At 40.6% G+C, this 20,449-nt stretch overlaps 3 protein-coding genes across 6 annotated transcripts; 1 reads left to right on the top strand and 2 right to left on the bottom strand.

Annotated features, from left to right (window-relative positions):
* Positions 1-79: 79 nt before the first annotated feature.
* On the bottom strand, positions 80-5,181 carry LOC135609250 (F-box/LRR-repeat protein 17-like). 4 transcript variants are annotated; one of them, XM_065102358.1, is made up of 12 exons: positions 4,595-5,181; positions 3,453-3,554; positions 2,440-2,584; positions 2,166-2,350; positions 1,826-1,930; positions 1,525-1,622; positions 1,155-1,402; positions 991-1,057; positions 827-912; positions 493-588; positions 307-378; positions 80-199 (listed from the first exon to the last, which is right to left on the bottom strand). In XM_065102358.1, the coding sequence occupies exons 1-11, from the start codon at positions 5,146-5,148 to the stop codon at positions 316-318; spliced, it is 1,749 nt and encodes a 582-aa protein (XP_064958430.1). In that variant the 5' UTR covers positions 5,149-5,181; the 3' UTR covers positions 80-199; positions 307-315. The 4 variants fall into 4 exon arrangements, with proteins under 4 accessions (XP_064958430.1, XP_064958432.1, XP_064958429.1 ...); XM_065102360.1 differs by having other exon boundaries at positions 514-588; XM_065102357.1 differs by lacking the exon at positions 80-199 and having other exon boundaries at positions 206-378.
* A 1,038-nt stretch (positions 5,182-6,219) lies between these two features.
* On the bottom strand, positions 6,220-11,776 carry LOC103982488 (pyruvate kinase isozyme A, chloroplastic). The gene is made up of 6 exons (XM_009399425.3): positions 11,198-11,776; positions 10,418-10,508; positions 10,107-10,300; positions 8,967-9,088; positions 7,736-8,214; positions 6,220-6,795 (listed from the first exon to the last, which is right to left on the bottom strand). Exons 1-6 carry the CDS (start codon positions 11,705-11,707, stop codon positions 6,494-6,496), a joined length of 1,698 nt encoding a protein of 565 aa, XP_009397700.2. The 5' UTR covers positions 11,708-11,776; the 3' UTR covers positions 6,220-6,493.
* Positions 11,777-16,255: 4,479 nt separating this feature from the next.
* Positions 16,256-19,994, top strand: LOC103982489 (large ribosomal subunit protein uL4). The gene is made up of 2 exons (XM_009399426.3): positions 16,256-17,426; positions 19,669-19,994. Exons 1-2 carry the CDS (start codon positions 16,317-16,319, stop codon positions 19,780-19,782), a joined length of 1,224 nt encoding a protein of 407 aa, XP_009397701.2. The 5' UTR covers positions 16,256-16,316; the 3' UTR covers positions 19,783-19,994.
* Positions 19,995-20,449: the final 455 nt, after the last annotated feature.

Here is a 20,449-nt window from a genome sequence, read left to right as displayed (position 1 = left end):
TTTATGTAGAGTGAAATCTTCATCACATATAAAACAAATTATTTCATTTGTAAATTTGCCAAATTCTAAAATGAAAACCGTGCAGGAATTCGTAATGCTTGATTGAAAGAATGGTTATTCTTGAAGTTAAACAGTAGAACATTGGAAATACTTTTATTCTTCTACAATCTCCTGAACTCCAAAAAGTCCAGTCCTAGAGCTGATACAACAGAGAGGATTGAGGGTAAGGCCCAAGGATATGGTACAACATAAAGAAGAAATGAATTGCTTATGTATTATCAGTGGGATGACAGATGCACAACATACTTGCATTTGTTAGTCATGATGCACAATACATTGGGTCAGCAGTTTCCTCTTCTGCTTCTTGTCATCTGATAGCTGCAAGAAGTAGCAAACATGAAACAGTCTAATTCAGAAAACTTCAGACAAAAAGAAAAAAACACCACCTAGATGCTGAGAAGCAAGCATAGCTCTATAAATACTTGCCCTCACCTGCTGAACAAAATGAGGTACCTGAATCCTTTTTGATCCATCAGCTAGTCGCTTACACGGTAGATGGTTTTCGGCAGTAGAAAACTCATTCAGTACCTGCAAATATGGTCACTGGCTGTAAATATTCTTATCAAGCATTCGGATGAAATGTATGCAACATAAATGTGTCAGTTCTCTCACTTTTTTCGGTATGCAAAAAGTTGATAAATGAAAAGCAATCTACTAGCAAAATTTGACATCCAGAAGCATGTCAAGTTTTGCTAGAAACTTGACATGTTTGCCATGCATGCACAAAAGATCTATGCAGGTAAATGTAGCTTACAAGAATTGGTACCTGATTCCGCACTGCTCCAATTAGCATATCATGACATCCAGAAGCGTGTACATTCTTCAATTTTTTGCATTGGAGCAACAATTCCTCTGGGTAAAATTTGCAAACTTGTCAGCAATCATGAAGTGTCGTTATAACATCCTAAAGATAAAACAGCAGTATGATACCTGGATGCAAGTTTGTACATGAGTTAAGATTTAGATCATTAAGCTCTGGGCAGTTCAAGCAAAGGGCCTGCAGTATTAAAGTTAGTTCAGTAGGTATGATGATAAAGAAACCATACACAGAAGCTAGAGCTGCCTCTGCTAGATTCTTATGCATTGTCACTTACATCTAAACCTGAGCAACCCCATAAACTGAGCTTCCTTAAATTTCCATGTTTTATGATCAGCTTTTGGTAGACGTGACTTGACTTTGTGGTAGACAGTCTCTGCCACTTATTATATTCGCCAGTCCTCCTCTTAATGGGGCTAATATTTTGTTTAGAACTTTCATACTGGGAATCAGTATCACGTATGCTCATCCCACAGTCAATTAGTTGAAGAAGAGGCAATTGAGCTGCAGCAAACTGGATCCCACCTAAAGAAGCATGGGCACAGAAAAGAGGAATGGAGTGTATATTCAGTCAACTGACAAGGTAGGATGAGTCCTGTCCAGAGGAAACAAACTGATGAAATATGAGGGAACATACGAATACTTACTCGACGTAATATTTGGGCAAAGAGCAAGTAGGAGTCTGGAGAGAGTCTCAGGAAACACATTGCATATCATACGAATTCCAGTGTCAGTAATACTTGACCTGAAAAAAAAAAGGGACAATAAGCAAATATAACCCAAATAATTTTATAGCATTAACAAAACAGCAAAAGTGCAAAGAGTACATAGAGATCTAAAGCAATATAAATTCAATCAACAAATATAGCAGTTGACATGAAAGGGAATTGTTAATCCAGAGTTTTAAAGATCATAGTCACATATAAGCGCACTCATTGAACCACCTACCCACTTAAATCAAGCAACTCTAGACTTGTGTAACATGAAACTATAGCAGTCACAGCAGCATCTGTGATTCTTGAGCCTAGAACCAAAGAGAGCATACGCAAATCCCTGAGACAAAGAAAATTCATCCATAAAACTGCTACTATGGTGAAACTGAAAAGAAATAGAAAAAAATTGTTTTTGAAAGAATTTTGTGTCTGTAGACAAATGAATTTGTATATTTGAGCATTAATCTGACACATTATGGAGTATGGATACAATAGAATGCCTATTTGTTGAATGCAAGAAACCAGTTCATAATCGTTTGACATGAGCATGAATGTATCTCAGGCATAATACCTACCTTATATTAGCACTTGCAAGAGCAAGGACAGCTTCATTGCAAAGTTGAAGTGAAGCAATATGAATATTTCTTAGACATGGACAAGTACACCCCAGACTTTCCAGCATTGTAGCAAGATCTGTTGAATCATTAACTTGTCGAGTAAAATCAAGAGAAAGCTCTCTTAGATTAGGACATTTAAGTACCTATCAATATGAATGGAAGTCATTATATGCACAAAGCTAGAACATAAATACCCCAAATTAAATGGTGTGAAAAAGACAAAAATGCATACCATTTTTGAAATACAATAAAGATCTGATAGCCAGAGCATCAACAGGCTTGATGAAGAGATATTGACGAATCCGATGTTGGTGCAACCCTCAAATTTAAGAGTAGAGAGACATCTTTTCTTGGCAGCAAAATTACCCAATTCATCCCTACAAACAGACAGAAGGGTGACACATATGTTGTCATACAGAAGAACAATTGCAAAGATGTATATTAACTTGGAGAATAAAATCTACTAATAGACCTTGGTGTGGTCGAGTTCAGAAGTTTAAAGCACACCCAGAAAGTTTATGACCAGCATTCTTCTGAAAAGAGGAATATATCAAAGGCTATTGGTAGAATAGAGAGAGACAGAAAAGCCCAGCATCAAAGATAAAAGGTAGTGCAGTAATCATCCAAAGATCAATTTATTGTTTATTCTAAAACTACAAGTATGTCATCGCTCTATTCAAGATATCTTGGAGTTCTTTTTTTTTTTTTTAGAGAAAAGATGTCTGACAGTTGACAAACAACAATATAAACACATGCAAATGAATGGTAAATGAATTTTTTAGTAAGTAACAATGATCAGATCATTGCACAGCATAAGTTGAGGTGACTACCCAGACAAAATTGCGGCAGAAGAACGAATCACACATTCCAGGCAAACATGATACATTAGTTGGCTTTTCAGTAGTAGAACAACTTGAAGTTGCAACCCTAATTTATATAAAAATATTTTGCATAAATTTTCATGCAGTTGGTGTGCGCAGAACAGGACCTAACACAAGAAATATATCCACATTAACACTAAAACATGTCATTCTGAAAAAAAAAAGAAAAAAAGAACTTTGCATCCATGTGCTAACAAATCAATTTAGTGGTTTCTCATTGATGAGGATCTACCAAATTGAGAAGGCAAGAGCGAACTGTGAACTTACACCTAAGATGTACACGACGTGCACAGATATTACATAGAATGAAAAATAGAAAGTTCAACATAACTTGTGATAGAATGCTTAAAAGTCAATGACATACCCAGTTATCCGGTTGACCGTGTTTTCAGCCATGTTTAGCTCAAAAGCTTCTAAATTAGGCAGTGAGAAAGCAACACAAGCTAACGTTGTAGCATCAAAATCACTGTAGCAATAGAACACAAGAAGGTCCCATCAGACAACATCCAGTCTAACTTTCTCATATATTATATACATGAGTACAAACTACAAAGTAACAACCCAAAATGATGAGATCAGTTTTATAGTTCAACCTCATCAAGTGTATTTAAAGAGACATTCTTTCTGTAATCTTTTTTTTTATAAAAGCAACTACTTAACTTGATTTATTCTTATCTAAAGCCAAGGAGAGATGATAGGTAAATTAGTGTTCAACCATTTAACCATCTCATCTCCAGACCCCAAACCAGACAAAATAGAAAACAAAAACAAAACATAAAAAAAAAGATCTGCAGTAAAAATATGGTGTTTTTTCAAGGAAAATAAAAAAGAAAATGCAAAATGTAGTATGCAAATAGTACTACGATCTGTGTTCCCATCAGTATGGTTGATCCGATCACATCCTACCATTAATCAACTGTAAAGCCAAATCAAATAGACTATTTGAAGGTATATTTATGGGAACATAGGACCTTCATGACCTAACCCAGGTGCTGGTGCAAGATCTCTTCCCTTCAGATCTAAAACATGTAAACACATAAATGTAAAAAAAGAAAAACAAAACACAAGAGCAGATCTACACTCATTCATCTTATAAAGCACGATGTTGTAGTATTTTGTTCTGACTACTGATTGAGATTTCACCATATATTATTCGCCGTTCTTTTGGATGGACAATAGGATGCCAAAAACCACAGATCTATGATTAAAAAAAATCATTTACAAAGCGATATATCGTCGAAATACCACGTTTTTATTCATATCTTAACCTGCTGCATATAAATCATTTTTCTGTAGCATAAGGTTTAGATCAGCCCCTAGAAATCTCTTCAAGGAACCCTAATATGTTAAATCTGTGAAGTGTAGTTGGTATAGCACGGGTTTTCGAATAACAGTTGGACGATTGATAATTGTAATATCCTTTTTATGTTGTTTTGTTCTGCCAATGGCATCCGTCACCCCCTTCCTTCTCGGGGAGGGAGAGAGAGAGAGAGAGAGAGCTCGAACCTTTCCATCCTCAGGGTGAGCCGGGACAATCCGGCACACTTGTGGAGCACCGATCCGACGAACGCGACCTGCGATCTAGGAGAAACCCTAAGTCTGAGCTCCTCCGCGCAACGCCACACCCTCCTCACACACTCTCTCCACCCCCGGCACACCGCCGCCGCCCGCATCAGCTCCTTCGGCGACAATCGCCGTAGGACCTCCACCATGCACGACGCGGGCAAGGTCCGTTCTCCGCCGCACCCCACCTCGTCCTCCTCCTCCTCCTCCTCGACGACCCCATCCGGATTCTCTACAGCCACCAGGGCCGTCGTCCCGATCAGGCCGTCGTCCTCCATCGCCGAGGCAGGCAGCGGGGAGGAGTGGCGATCATCGTCGAAGGAGAGTGCGCGGCGGAGGCGGTGGCCGGAGCGAGGGAGGGGGACGTGTGCGGGCCAGCCGTCGGCGGAGGGGCAGACGTGGCCCTTTTTGGGGAGGCCGCACCGGCGGCAGTTGTAGCTGCCCCGTTTCTTCGGCGGCGTCGCTCGGTCAGGGGCGTTGGATGGACGGCGAAGCATGTCGGTGGAAGGATGGATCGGAGCTTCGATGGCTCAGAGAGAGAGAGAGAGTGTGTGTGTGTATATGTGGAGTTGCGATGGGAGAAATAAAGGAGGATAAGGGAGGGAAGCATTGTCGGAACGAGGCGGGAGATTGGAGATGAGTTCGCGCCATTTCGCTTCCATGTGCGAGACAACGGGCGGAGGGAGGAAGCGAGTGCGACGTGGGGAGGTTGCGAAATTACCATAATGCACCTAATCACGTGCAGTATATATTTTTCCTTTTTTATGTATTTACCATGATGCACCTAGTCACGTGCAAGTTTTCTTTTTCATTGGGCAGTATTTTTAAGGGACTGTGATATATTATTCTATCCAAATTTGGGAACATGTCGATGATAGTTTGACTCGTCCGACTTAGTTCGAACCAAAACGGTACGCTTATGGAGGTTTCGAACTTTCAATTTTGTGTGTCTAAGTGGGATCCGAATACAAGCTTTTGGGTGTGTTAGAGGGGGTTTTGGTCTCTATATCAAGTATATCGGATAGGTTTTTCGACATGATTCTAAAGTATATCGGATTTTTCCAATATTTTCTTCATGATTTGGCTGATATAATAAATTCGATGGTTTAACTTTTTCCTCTTTTTCTTCGTGTTCCTATGTCGAGTATATTGAAGTATAATTGCACCAAAGTCTAGCTCAATCTAAATCACCAAAAAAGGAAAATGTTCATGAAGTTTAACCAGAATTTGCACCTTAAAAAAAAAGATTCTGGCAGCTATTTGCCTTCAATAATCTCAGAGAATTAAGAGAATGGCTGTAGTTGATTTAATAGTCATTTAGATGACTACACTGTGCATAAATCTTGATGTTCTCCTGCATCAGTTTTCTGTCACAAATAATAAGGAACCAATGACTAAATAAACATTTTGGAATAAAGCTATACTACTTAAAATCAGAGAAAAAAAATGCAATGGACTTAGTTTCCCAGATCATGGTAAGAGGAAGCTGTCAATCTCAATCTATGTGACATTTTTAACAGATCACCGGTATTACCAGATTATAAGCAGACAAGGCACGCAGAATGAGCTGAAATTTAAGAGTAGGATCTCCTGCTCAACTAAACTTGAGCACTAATATTACTGGCAAATACTTAATAACAGCAATTACATGATCGAAATATGCAAGCTGAAGGTCAAGTATCACAATTTCAAGCATAAAACATCAGCCGTGATGAATAATCTAGAAGAGACAACAGAGTACGGAAACAAATTATTAGCCCGCAAAGCCAATGACTATCTTAACAGGCTCGCCATATGCAGCTTATCATACATCACGTGGGACAAGCTAAGGCAAAAATCCTCCTAGGGTACATTCATCACCTGAATAGACTGCAGCGTATCCGACAATGCAATGACCAAGTCACCAGACTGGATCATTCCTCTGGCCTTGAGCAAAGAAAAGGTGCGGTTAAGATTGCTCTCCATGTCGCCTGAGAAACTAAGCCGAAAGGGTATCAAACCCCACAGAAGATTCAATCGCCTTCTCACAGATGTCGAGGACGTAAATGCAAAGACTGGACAATCAGGGCGGCAGCGCGAAAGTAGAGAGGCCATGTGACCTGTTCTTGTGAAGACGAAGAGTGCATCCACTCCCAAGTTGTTGGCTGTAGGTCACAATTAGCTGGGTCAAAAGAAAAAAGAACAGCCACTACACACAAACTTATGCAAAGAGAAAACTGCTGCACATGGCGGGCAGCTAAGGCAATAATTATCTCGACCATGCAAAAGGTGTGTGTTAACCATATTTAAGAAAACCTTGCTATAAGAATCATACACAATGGTGCCATTGGACTGAAGGCTGAATGCCATATAGTCTGCTCCAAACCAGAATATATTTCAAGGTATGACTGGTGTGTAATAACAATTTTCATGTGTTTTATAATGATAAAGTTTGATACAGACTTTTAACTGAAGGAAAAGAAATATGTTCTTTCTTCCTGGAAATTCTTGTTCCTATTTCGGTTTTTTCTTTTTATGATTTTCTTCTTAGTTGATCTTTGAATAAATTTGCTCAAGACAGTATCCAGGAAGCTGTTGCCCTCTCTCTCCTAAATTTCATAGCTATCCTATGACCACAATTATGTGAACCATCAATGTTAATACTGCCAGACATACAACCAAGTTTTTACTGATATAGCAGATGTTAAGGTTTAATGGCTGCCATTCTAATCACAAAGAATAGGTCGGTTTTATCAGGAGTATATATGTTATAATATACCAAAAGAAGTAGCAGGAGTCTGACATTAGTTTGAGTACAGATATTGATTCCTTAAAATTTGCTCATTTGATGTTAAGATAACAATCCCGATATGAAAAGATCAATGTAGAGCCAAAAAAACTGAAGGACACGTGGTAAGATAAACTACATCGCTAAGTGATTAAGAAGCACTTTCAAGTTTGAAGTAGGAAGAGAATGAAATTGCTAAAAGGAATTCTTTTTGTACAAGATAGAAATCAACGCAATTGATGTAGCTAAATATAGTTTGGGATGGCCAATGATGTAGCTAAATATAGTTTGGCAGAAGTGAACATAAAGATACTAACCCATTTTGGCAGCCGAATTACAGATTTCCTCTGAAATTTTGTCAGAGAAAGAAGATGCAATATCTGGAAGCTCCATCGCCTCGTGGTGCTTCTCCTCTCTCCACCACCTTTCAATGCGTAGGCTTACACTTCTGAGCACAGTCAATGCCTTCTCTGGATATTGGCCCATAGCTGATTCACCCGAGAGCATCAGAGCATCAGCCCTCTGTTTAACTGCCTCTGAAACATCAGCAACTTCAGCTCTAGTTGGTGTAGGATATTCGATCATAGACTCCAGAAGCTGCGAAGCTACAATGACAGGCTTGTTTAGCTGCCTGCACAGCTTAACAATTTTTTGCTGAGCAGAAGGGACTTCTTCCAGTGGAATTTGAGCACCCATGTCTCCTCTCGCTACCATTGCTCCATCCGATGCAAGAACGATATCTTCCAGATTCTTCAAGGAATCAATACTCTCAATCTTTGCAATAATTGCAATTTCGCTGGAATATGTAATTGCAAGCCATCACATAAAAGTGCAAGTAAGAGTGGGTTTACAAACAGTCAAAAAAGGTAGGGGAGGTTTCATTCATATTTCTTTTAAGCTTGTAACATTTATCAGAAAGATTTCTTGATTGCAGATAGCATCAGAATGAATGTAGAACTGAATAACTTGTAGCCACTGTAGAGCCCCACCATGACTTCAGTCATATCATATTAATCTTCCTTCAGTCATGACTTGTAGAGCCCCACCATGACAATTAATAATTATTTAATATCAATCATCATTGTAGATAGTGAAGTGAAATATGACATTTAAAAAGAAGAAAAAGGTGTTGACAAAAACTGATGCAATTTTAGCACATATTTTCTGCCATTTCACAGTTGAACACAAAAAGATCCCATAATTCTGATATCACTTTATTAGCCATCATCAAGGATAGTAGATTCACATATATGGATTTCAAGAACATATGCCTTTTTTGTAACTTGGGTGATGAGAGTTGGAGTCATAGAAAATTAGAAATAACATCTACACGTATCAGGTTGCTTGCGTACGTTAACCCTCCCAAACCCCACATCAGCAGGAGCACGTTTGCAGTATACAGAAAGGTCTACAACTTGGATCACTTTGAAAAGAAAAAAATGCCTTGAAAAATATGTTCTGTTATTAGCTAAACTAGCAATTTCTTTGGTTTATAAAGCAAAATAATAATAATAAGAAAAGGAAAAAGGGTAAGGGTTTTCTGTTTACTTGTCACGGCATCGTGCAGCTATATAGCTTTTGAGATGATTAATGACTTCTGCAGACTTGACAAAGGATACTGCAATAAAGTCTACACCCTCAGAAATCCCAAAGTCAATGTCAAGCCAATCCTGCATGTATCAAAATCATAAGTGCATGTAGTGCAGATTAATGAAAGCATTTTCCAGAGTTAGCTAATCTTTCACTCTTCCGGAGCACTTAAAATTATTATTAAGCTTATATATAGGTATTTGCATTTATCTAGATTATGCAAACAAAATTTCCAGCTACACAAAAACATCACTCGAGATATTCCTATTTCAGATGTGACAGTGGCAAGTGCAAAGTTGTAGTCCAGCAAGTCCCATTAAATAACTTTTTGCAGCTAAACCAAATTGCATAGTGTTCCCGAGTCAGAGAAAAAAAAAATCATTTATATCAAAAGTGAAACTATAATACAACATAAACAAAGGTAACATTTTTTCTTAAATGCTCATAAGTTTATACACTGTTGAAATGAACACCTAGTTGATGCAATTAACATAACAAAGATCAAGATGCTCAACAGCATCAATAAGTGTGGCTTCAGAAAATTACTTTCAAGTTGAGATAATCTAGTAATGTGCAATAATGAATGCAGCCACCACATAATAATTTTGAACCTGCAGTAGAGAATGTGAGAGAAAAAAAAGCCAAAATAGAGTGAGACACTGTAAACCAAGATTGAAATGACACCTGACATTATGAAGAATTTACTTAAACAAGACAAGATACCAAAGAATGATGAACAACACTGACAAGAAACAGAAGAAACTTCATGCGTGTGCTTCTCTAGTGTCAGAAAAGGCTGTAATGTTTTTGTGTGAGATTGATGGCAAACTTTGATTCTTGACTTTAGTAATTGAGATTGTACTAATAACTTGTACCCACTGTATTAGTAAGTCAAGCATTGAATATTATTATTAATACTGAAGGGAGATTAAAATGCAATCTGCAGCTCTTCTAAAATTAAGTGATTTCAGTCTAAACACAATCCAAAATAGTAACTTAGGAGATTCTTGATAACAAGTGTGCAACGCATGCACTTATGATTGAATTTTGGAAGTTTTCAAAAGGAGCCATTGAGTGGGTGCATATGGATGTACCAACCTTAGAAGAAATTGTAGGAAGCATGGCATTACGCTCCTGAACCAGCCTACCATTCCGCCAGAAACTAAGATTTGCACGTGGCAACAGCAGCCCAGGATCATTGCAACGACACTTTACATCAGGCCCAATCTTCTCAATCACCTCAAATCTAACCATTCCTCCATCCACCAGAAGTTCATCACCAACTTTAACATCTGTATTAGGCACAAACAGCCTTAAGAGACCAAATGATGGTCAGAAAAGGTTCCTAACCAAAAAAGTAGAAATTCCTCGAGGAAGAAAGAAAAAACAATGGATTCTCAGTATTCAACCTTCAGCAAAGCCATCATAATTCACATTGATGGTCCGTTCTGGCAGAGGCGAGTTGAAAGCTCTCACACTAAATGTCCAAATTTCACCATCCTGCATGAGAAAGTATGTTATAGAGGTATGATTGACATGAAAGAGAACTCCAGATTGACTGCTGCATGAATCATACATACAGTAGATATGCACATACTTACTAGATCTTCACAAGAGGGAGAGAGAGAGGCAGTAAATATTCATTTATTTACCGAACCCTTTTCAGAAATAGGAAGAAAGGGTTTGGCCAGTACCATTCGCCTGAATTTTGTTGTGAAGAGTTCTCTGACCCTCTTTCCTTTTTACTTGGCCCCCTCCTTTTCCTATTTATTTTTCTTGATTACTCATTCAATCTCAAATACTTCTATAGTTAATTAAGCTAGGCTATATTTATAAATTAGTAATTCTCCAGCATTTGGAACTTTTCCACTTCTAGAGCATGCTAATCTGAGTACTATTTTGTCTATTGCACTCTACTGTTGAGTACAATCTTCATCTATATTTTCTTAACAAATTTACAAGTCAACATATCAGTCGAATGAGTTTTAACAAACAGATAAGCGACGATTAATATTCCAACAAATGTAAAAGGACATGAATAAACTCTGTAGCTCCCAAAATTATCATTGCCGAGATCTCACCCATTTTCATTCTGTGCATTGTCTAAGATCCAAATTGGAATAAGACAACCCAAATGTAAAGAGAAAAGGAAGCGTCTTTATTACAAGAAACCGGTCCAAGAACCTCACCTCGGCCTTGGCGGAAGCGGCGCCGCCGAGATCACCCATGTGGATCTCACTGCCCTCAGTGTCCATCATCACGGCGACCGCGAACCCCTTCTCCTCGTTGAGCCGGCGGACCTGTCGGATGACCTGACGGTGCCACTCGCGGCTCCCGTGGCACATGTTGACTCTCGCCACGTTCATCCCGCCGACAGCCAGCGCCTCCAGCTGCTCCGCGGAGCAGGTGGCGGGGCCGATCGTGCACACCAGCTTCGTCCGCCTCGTGCTCCGGAACCCGTTCTCCTTCATCTCAGCCTCGGTCACAGCGTCCACATCGATGGCCGCGCCAGCGCCAACGCCACCGTCAGAGGAGATCAGGCCGAGATCGGGCGGGGGAAGGGAGGCGGAAACGCGAAGGGCGCGGGGGCGGCGGCGGGGGAAGGAGGGGAGGGGGCGCCACGGAGTTGCGGGGACCGAGAACTTGGGGATGGATGGGTTGGTGGTGGGCGGAGAGAGGAGGCGGAGCGCTTGGGCCATCTCTCTTGCCTGATGCTTGGATCGACGGCGGGCAAAAGCAAACGAAGAAGAGGATTTCCTTTCTAAAGCCTTCGTAACTAATAATAATAATGTTCATAAGAGAGAGAGAGAGACGGAGCTACCGAGGTGCAAGATTGCCTATCTAGTTCCGGTCAGCGTCCAGCAGCCACTCTCGCATTTCTATCGGTCGCTCAAGTGGGTCCCAGCTAAATTAACAGATGGACCGCCCAGGCTATGAGTGCCGTAGAGGTGAATGCTGAGCCCTGACTGACGTAGCTCACACGGGCGACGCCTCATACGTTTCTTCCTTTTAAGATAAAATATATCACTGCAAAAGTCGGTCGAGTACAAACCAATCCGTATCCATCCTCCTCGTCGGAGCACAAAAAGAAAGCTAGCTCCGAAGGCCAACCATTTCTCCTGTCTCTCTCTCTCTGAAAAGGACCAAGGTAAAATGCTCATGTAACAGTTTAAGTACGCTCCATGAAGACTTCTCCTCTCTGTTGAGGCTTTTAATGCTGGAGAGGTCGGCGACCTACTCGGGGGGTTTAGCTCTCCTTTACTTCGCAGGACGAGACCGGAGAGGCGACTACCTGCTATGATCCTTGCGCTGAAAAGTCTCCTTGCCGGCCGAGCCTTTTGCGCCGGACACTGATCGCCGGAGGGCTTAAATGTTGGCTATCAAATTTGGGATGGAAGCTGCATGGAATGAGGGTCTGCCACATGCTTGGGGGAGATGACTGTGTCTCGATAAATAAGATGCAGACCGCTGAGACAAATTCCTGTTGCGGGAAACAACTGTATGCGGAGGCCTCGGGGCCGTCGCGATTTGGTTCGGGTCCGAATGCGGGGGATCTCGCACGGCGTTCCTCGGGACAGTCGGAGTGGCCGGTTGTAATAGTCCGGATGGGATGTAGTGTGGGAGTGGAGCCTCGCCGTGGCGTCGAGAAGGTGCGACCTCGCCTTCGTTCCTGCACACAGGTCGGGTCGGCAGCTCGACCCGACCCCTCCGACGATCAAGTCAGATGATGTGGAAGGGAGTTTTTTCTAGTGAAGAAGTGTCCCCCTCTTCGTTTAGAACTCGGGGGTATTTATAGGGTAGTTTAGTGTTACCTGATGTGCCTGCCTGCGGGAGGCAGGATCGTACCTCTGATGGTGTTTGACATTGTCATTACGTTGCGTAGAGAACCGAACTGCCGTAGGGTATGGGCGAGCTTCGTCCATGAGAAAAGAGCTTAGGAGAGATTGGACCCATTTCAGCTTCCCATTTGTTGAGTCATGCCATTGAAGGCAGAAGGAGGAATTCTTCTACAGTTAAGTATTTGAAAGGGAAGTGACCCTTTCTAACATGAAAAAAATAAGTAGATTTTATGCTTTCTATCAGGTTTAGTATTTGGAAGAAAAAAAATTCTGACTTGGCAAGTTTAATACATTGATTTGTAAAAAATTTATATGTTCGAAAGATATCAAGAACAATACGATAGAACTTTTAGTAGCCCGAAGACACAAGAGAATATTATCAATGTATCTAAAAAAAAGAGAAAGAGGTTTCATGTTCATAGATTTATCAAATATGAGAGGAGCTGAACCATAATTATATAAATATATATATAGAGAGAGAGAGAGAGAGAGAGAATCTCGTGTCTAATCGCCCATGACTCTTGAAGTAAGTAGAGATTTTTTTCATTGATTAAGTAAGAAGAATTCAGGGAAGAAATACATTCGTAAATCTAAGATATAAAGTTTGATGAAAAATCCATTATGCTGAGAGCAAGATTAATGAAATTTTAAGAAATACAATCATACATCAATTTTAAAGATAACCAAAATGGTTCTTTATCTTTAGATAGTGAACTATCATAATATTATTATGAATACTATGCTCGATAATAAAAAAAATATCATTGATCAATTACTATTTGACGTGTATCCTCCAGTGGCATATAAGTCGGAAGAAGTTGAGCTGCTCCACTCTTATTGCCTATATGGACAAAGGTCAAATTAATATTGTTAAAGGTTGCCCATTCAAAAAATATTTTATAGAATATTTCATTCGATCACTATCAAGTATAAAAGTTCAATGTTTAACATAATTACGAATGATCACTTTTAACTAAATGTTACAAGACTCACCTACCTCGAGTTACAAACTTGAGTATCAAAGTGATCGAGTCTAAAAATCTTTCTTGATCTCGATCTTCTTACAACTGATAGCTTAGGAACTCAACGTTTCCATTTCAAAGGAATATCGACTACACTTTGAATATTCTTATACACATAAGTCAGAACCACGTTGGGCTGACCAAAACATCAATGACACCTTCTTATAACAACATTCTTTACACTAAAAATAAAGGCTCAATATCCCACCAATCATCTCAATGAACACTTAAGTGAAGTGGCATTACCCTCGACCCACAATACTTTCATCTTATGGGGGTAGCGGTTATTATTTTTTTCACATTAGTGCATCCACCTCAATGCAGACACCGATGAGATATTAACACTTATTCAATGATCTAGGTCTCTTACGCATAGGGGTAGCTATAAGCCACCTACTTATCATTGTCGTGGTGTTCTTAAATCTCACTCAATAAGTACATATGCTAATAGGTATGATACAACCCATCGCTACACTTTTGCCCTGGTTGCCCCAATAAGTGGTGCCATAAGCTCACCTATAATTGCTGGCTCCACTGCTACCGGAACTCATCAAGGTTCCTTGATTCAATGCGATGTCGAGATCCTAGAAGCACCCGAGGTCTATCAAACCACTAGCCAGGAGGGCACCCTAGTTTTCGATCGTGGAATTCAACGAAACACACTATCCTTAGTATGTCCTACTTGAATTCGATGCCTAGTCAACAAGGTTAATGGAGGACTCCCTATGGATCCAATTATGATAGATGGATCGATATTTGAAGGAGATGCAATAAAAGCTTCAACAGTTAAAATGAGAAGCATTGGTCGACCCAACTCTGGGTCAATCGTCGTTCACCCAAAAGAATAGAATGAACCAATTTCAATGAGCTTTTTGATAAGGCATATTATGGATTACCTTACGTTGGCTCGATCCCTGCCATGTCAACCCAAGTATGGGGACTTGGGAGGAAGAGACAAGGCAACGACAGAAGCTCCGTTAGAAATCTGGGACATCAGTTGTCCTCTCTCTGTGTCGTACGATGTCGTGCCGACCAGTTCGACTGCAGCAATGACTGTTCCGGGAAGCTCGGGACAGTGTTGCATTGCGCCTTCCTACATATCCTAGGCAACAGACATCCGAAGGTATGTTCGCCCCTCGAGGGATCAATGTCGGCAAAGGCCGCGTACGGTCGACCTCCCGGGGGCTACAATAAGAACCCCTCGCTAGTCTGATGAGGGGCATCAGACAAACATGATAACCCTACTAGCTTAAGCTTTGGAGGGGGCTGAAATCGGGATCACCCCATCTTGACCCAGGCTGGTGTGCAGGAATCCAAGGCGCAACAAAGGCGGATGGGTTCTTGAAAGTAGAGCATCCACACCAAATCTTAGCACGACCCGATCAATCGAGACCTTCGTCCCCAAGACGCTCCAAGATATCGTCAATCGAATCGAGCCATGTTGACACCTCGACTATGGCGTAAAGGTTCACTAACACTTTTGTCTCTCGTCCTTAGAGGCATTCGATGGTAATGTCGATTCGATGTGACACATTATAATTTTTCATGCCTAAATATCGTTATATAGCACATTGGACGCTCTAATATGCTGTATCTTCCTGACCACATTAAGAGGCATAATACGATAATTGTATGCTTGCTTAAAGTCACTTTCCATCTGCTCATTTGTACAGTTAGCAAGGGGGTTTGAACTCTACTTCCTCAAGAATATACACCCTCGGTCTTCAGCAACAACACTCCTTAAACTCAAGCAAAGGGAGAAAGAAACACTCACGAACTTTACCGCTCGATTCACAAATCAGATCCGAGGTATAGTTGATGCTCATCTATAACTCATAATATATACATTCATGATACTGCTCAAGCTCTTTTGTCTATTTTAGTCATTGATAGATAGATCACCGATGATTATACTCGAGGTACTTAAATGGTTAATCAATATATTATCATTGAGGTAATGGTCTCGGATAAGTGTAAGGAGTCACGTAAGAGTAGCCATCGTCTCTATGATCTAAGCTATCTCACTCAAGGTCTGAGCTGACCCTCTAAATATATTAGAATTAAATTTTTTCTTAAAATAAAAGAGAAAGGACTCTGCATATCTACCAAAAACCTTATTAAAATAATAAATCCAAGTATTACTAATTTTATTAAGATTATGATCATAATATTAAATATTATCGTGACTTAAAAAGAATATCGGGAGCTCATTCGTCATGTAATCATAGATGAATGGTAATGGCAGTTCATGGGCCTGAACCATTTCTATAACGAGTGCATGTTACAATGGACAGTGCGCGACCGATCAAAATACGATGGACGGTCCGTGATCAAAAGCCTAACCCACGCGACGCTCGTATATAAGGTCGTTAACCATTTACCGTGTCTTTTTCTTCCACCGCTTTCTGAAACCCTAAGGTGGGCTTCACTCTAGCGTCCTCGTTTCAATGGCAGCCGCCGCCGCCGTCCGCCCTCTCGTCACTGTCCAGGCCCTCGAGGGCGACATGGCCACCGACTCTCCTGCTTCCGTTCCCCTCCCCGACGTTCTCAAGGCTCCGATCCGGCCGGACGTCGTCCGCTTTGTCCATGCCAACCTCTCCAAAAACAGCCGCCAGCCCTACGCCGTCTCCAAGCGCGCTGGACACCAGACCTCTGCCGAGTCCTGGGGCACTGGTCGCGCCGTCTCTCGTATCCCTCGCGTCCCTGGCGGTGGTACCCACCGCGCCGGCCAGGGTGCCTTCGGCAACATGTGCCGTGGCGGCCGCATGTTCGCCCCCACCAAGACCTGGCGCCGCTGGCATCGCCGCGTCAACATCAACTTGCGCCGCTATGCCGTCGCCTCCGCTCTCGCCGCCTCGGCCGTCCCCTCTCTCGTCCTCGCTCGCGGCCACCGCATTGAGTCTGTCCCGGAGCTTCCCCTTGTGGTGTCTGACTCCGTTGAGGGCGTAGAGAAGACCGCAGCCGCCATTAAGATCCTCAGGCAGGTCGGCGCCTTCCCTGATGCTGAAAAGGCCAAGGACAGCCAGGGCATCCGCCCGGGTAAGGGTAAAATGCGCAATCGCCGCTACATCTCGCGCAAGGGGCCCCTGATCGTCTATAGCACCGAGGGTTCTAAGATTGTCAAAGCTTTCCGCAATATTCCTGGAGTCGACGTTGCCAACGTTGAGCGCTTAAACCTTCTGAAGCTGGCTCCGGGAGGCCACATCGGCAGGTTCATCATCTGGACCAAATCAGCCTTCGAGAAGCTGGACTCAGTGTTCGGAAGCTTTGATAAACCATCTGAGAAGAAGAAGGGCTATGTGCTGCCGAGGCCAAAAATGGTCAATGCTGATCTGTCGAGGATCATCAACTCCGATGAGGTGCAGTCGGTGGTGCGGCCTATCAAGAAGGAGGTGAAGAGGCACACATTAAAGAAGAACCCTCTGAAGAATCTCTACACACTGCTGAAGCTGAACCCCTATGCCAAGACCGCCAGGAGGATGGCTCTGCTTGCTGAGGCACAGCGTGTCAAGGCCAAGAAGGAGAAGCTTGACAAGAAGAGGACCGAGCTTAAGAAGGTATTGCTATTCATGTATTGTTATCTTAGTTATTATTTAGTTTGTTGGTTTGTCCTGCATATTGGAATTGATCTTGTTGGCGTCGCTTTGCTATTTTATTTGGGTATATTGTCAGTATTAAGCTGCTTCAGTTGATATTTTGTTAATATATTTCAGATACAGTGCCTGTTTTCTGTTTAGTATGAGCTTTTTCAATTTCTAGTGCTTGCAAATATTTTCACTGTTCTTGAAATATGCTTGTTTTAATTAACAAAAACATGGAGGACATGTGAATGTCTCCATTTGCTAGGACACATTTGGTTAGATCCAGAAGTAATGAACTTCTTATATTTGATATTGATGTTTAAGATGAAATTTATTTATTGTAGAATTTGAAACATTGTATATAAAACTTATATTGTATTCAATTACTATGGTGGATTTTTTTGGAATGGTTCCTTGCTCAATAATAGTTGTTGTTTGTCATACCAAACTATGATTTTGCTTTTATGCTTTTTTGTCCTTTGTTCAAGGTAAAATTTCATGAAACTGCATAACAAGATTGGATGTGCAATTTTATTAGGCTTTACTGAAGCAAGATGTATTGGCACTATGCGTGATGGCATCAAGCTTAAACAACAAGGTTTTTGTATTAATTATCCTAACTCCATCGAGGGATGCTTTAGCTTTTAGATTTTGAGTCAAAGAGTTCACTTGAAAGGTCCAGCATGCTCTGGGGTGTTTAAGAATAGGCTATGGTTAGTGGTGTAAGTTACACTTTCAGCAAACTTAGCAGATATTTAGGCTAATTAGTTACTTTTCTTGGTATTTTTATGTAACTAAGATTGTTAAAATCAAAATCCTTCCTACAATCCAAAGTGTTTTGCAGGACTTAGACATTGAATGACTTGAGAATGGCAGAATTCCTAAATTTTTTACAAATACAAAATTTATGTACAGTAGTGCATGTTAAAAACTGAAAGTGCAATGGTTGCTTTCAGCTTAAGAATAATTACATCTATAAACTATTTGGTACCGAGAATGTTGATAATTAATCAAAATCATTGAATATACAATAGTTTATAGAAAGACCATTTCGAGATCAACAGACTACTGTTCTTGTGCATGAGATGGAAAGGTGGGGAGAACCTGAGAGGACTTTTGATGCATAAGAAACGATGATGAGTGCACGGTGATGATGCTCCCAACTGGCAATATTTGGAGGTGAGGTGGCAGCAAACAACATTATGAGCAATTGGGATGCCAGGGAAAGTGGTGTGGGCAGAGAATGAGGTATGAGAGCAACTAAGATTGTGAGGCTAGGAGTTGCTGATACAGTAACTGGAGCAATGTTAGATTAAGAGTACAGAGGCTAGGAGTGGTGGTGATGTCAGAGATGGAATAAGGTTGACTGATGTGTTATAATCAGATTATTCAATTTTTTTTTCTAAAGTCATGATCTTTCTAGAAGCACTCTTGCTTCCATTTAGATTTAAAATCACATGATGGTACAATTTAGACAATTAGCAAAATAACCTGCAATAGAATCTCTCAATTGCTAATAGGTTCTGAATCTCTATATTTGGGTATAGATCCTATTGCATCCCCCCAATTTCCAATCCTATAGTTAAGTTGGATCTTTCAGCCTAGTTTTTAATGACTACCTGGATCAAGATTAACACATCGTAATATATGACACTCTTGAAATGTAGCAGTTTTGTTTGGAAAAATTCTCTCTGTAAAACCTTTAGTTCTTCTTTCTTAATTAACATAGCAAGGGCAACTACAACCACAGTTTAAATTCTTTACAAAAGTATTTTAGTTCAAATTATAAGTTAATATGAATTATGTCATCTACACTAACATGCATGACCAAGAAGCTTGACATATTGGTTTATATTTCTTGATTTGCAAGGTTGGAAAGTTGGATGCATTAAGCCTTTTGCTTTTTCTCTCATGGGAAATTTTTGGATTTTTTGTTATAGTGGGTTATGAGCTTTTCAAAAAGATAACAAAGAGAAGGAAATGATAAATACGAAGTGTGTTAAACATTGTCTTGAAATGTTTACCATGTCTAGTGTTTTCCATTGATTCTCGAGTCTAGATGCAGCTGAACTATTGTTGACTCAGAAATCCATTTAATTTTGAGCCTTGGTGGTTTCACAATCCAGTGGTCGAGAATACTTGATCTGCTATATTATATATTCTACGTGGAGTTATTGTTTATTTCTTTTTCTTTCTCTGTGTCTTTACCCCTTTTCAGGAAGAAGCTACTGCAATTAAGGCTGCTGGTCGGGCATGGTATAAGACTATGATCTCAGATAGTGATTACGCAGAGTTTGAGAACTTCTCCAAGTGGCTAGGCATGACTCAGTAGAGAGCTTGAGTTATCAGCATCAGATTATGGTTTTTCTTCCTTTTATCAACTTGGTTAGGACTTGTGTAAGAACGCCTGCTGGTGGACGTGCTTGTTGGATCATACATATTGAACTACTTCTACTTTGCTTGCTTGGCAAAAAACAAACAAAGACTTAGTTTTTACAACTTATGAACTTTATATCGAACGTATGGATTGTGAGTTATCATTCATTCTGCTCCTATTTCTATCATTATTTATTTTTTGTTGTCTTTTAATGTACAGATTCCGACCCAACAATTCTGTGATGAACAGGTGGTCACTTTTTCTTGTACTGATATCAACTCAGTGTCTTTTTGTGCTTCAAGTGAAATCTTGCTCTTCCAAATCACACAGATTAGAAGGTTGGTGCCAACTGATCTCTATTCGTTCGTGGAGCGGAAGATTGGAAGATGAAAGGATTGGATCGAATCGAACCTTCCGGTTCGGGTGTCCGGTTCAAGCCACCCGATCGATCGTCTACAAATTTGAAGAAAATTGTCAACTCGATCCCATTTGTGCTTGGACCGAAATCCTAATTATGTCTATCCATATTTTTCAAAAAACAAAAATTGAAGTATCAAAAGTGTTCCTAACCCTTTTATCAATTATTAAAAATAGAATTATTTAAGATCCAAAAATAAAAATT

This window comes from Musa acuminata, chromosome BXJ2-4, assembly GCF_036884655.1.
Source record: "Musa acuminata AAA Group cultivar baxijiao chromosome BXJ2-4, Cavendish_Baxijiao_AAA, whole genome shotgun sequence".
NCBI lineage: Eukaryota > Viridiplantae > Streptophyta > Magnoliopsida > Zingiberales > Musaceae > Musa > Musa acuminata.
Note: the sequence above shows the minus strand (reverse complement) of the source record. Positions and strands in the feature narration are given on the sequence as shown.

Bases quoted from the DNA above. Each gene is read 5' to 3' on its own strand.
- LOC135609250 (XM_065102358.1), bottom strand. From the start codon at position 5,148: ATGCTTCGCCGTCCATCCAACGCCCCTGACCGAGCGACGCCGCCGAAG. The intron at 2,351-2,439 runs GTATGCATTTTT...TCATATTGATAG, and splicing joins TTTATTGTATTTCAAAAATG to GTACTTAAATGTCCTAATCT. The intron at 1,403-1,524 runs GTAAGTATTCGT...ATGCTTCTTTAG, and splicing joins TTGCCCAAATATTACGTCGA to GTGGGATCCAGTTTGCTGCA.
- LOC103982488 (XM_009399425.3), bottom strand. From the start codon at position 11,707: ATGGCCCAAGCGCTCCGCCTCCTCTCTCCGCCCACCACCAACCCATCC. The intron at 10,509-11,197 runs GTGAGGTTCTTG...TTTCTCATGCAG, and splicing joins CCGCTTCCGCCAAGGCCGAG to GATGGTGAAATTTGGACATT. The intron at 6,796-7,735 runs GTTAGTATCTTT...TGTGACCTACAG, and splicing joins TAATTCGGCTGCCAAAATGG to CCAACAACTTGGGAGTGGAT.
- LOC103982489 (XM_009399426.3), top strand. From the start codon at position 16,317: ATGGCAGCCGCCGCCGCCGTCCGCCCTCTCGTCACTGTCCAGGCCCTC. The intron at 17,427-19,668 runs GTATTGCTATTC...ACCCCTTTTCAG, and splicing joins AGAGGACCGAGCTTAAGAAG to GAAGAAGCTACTGCAATTAA.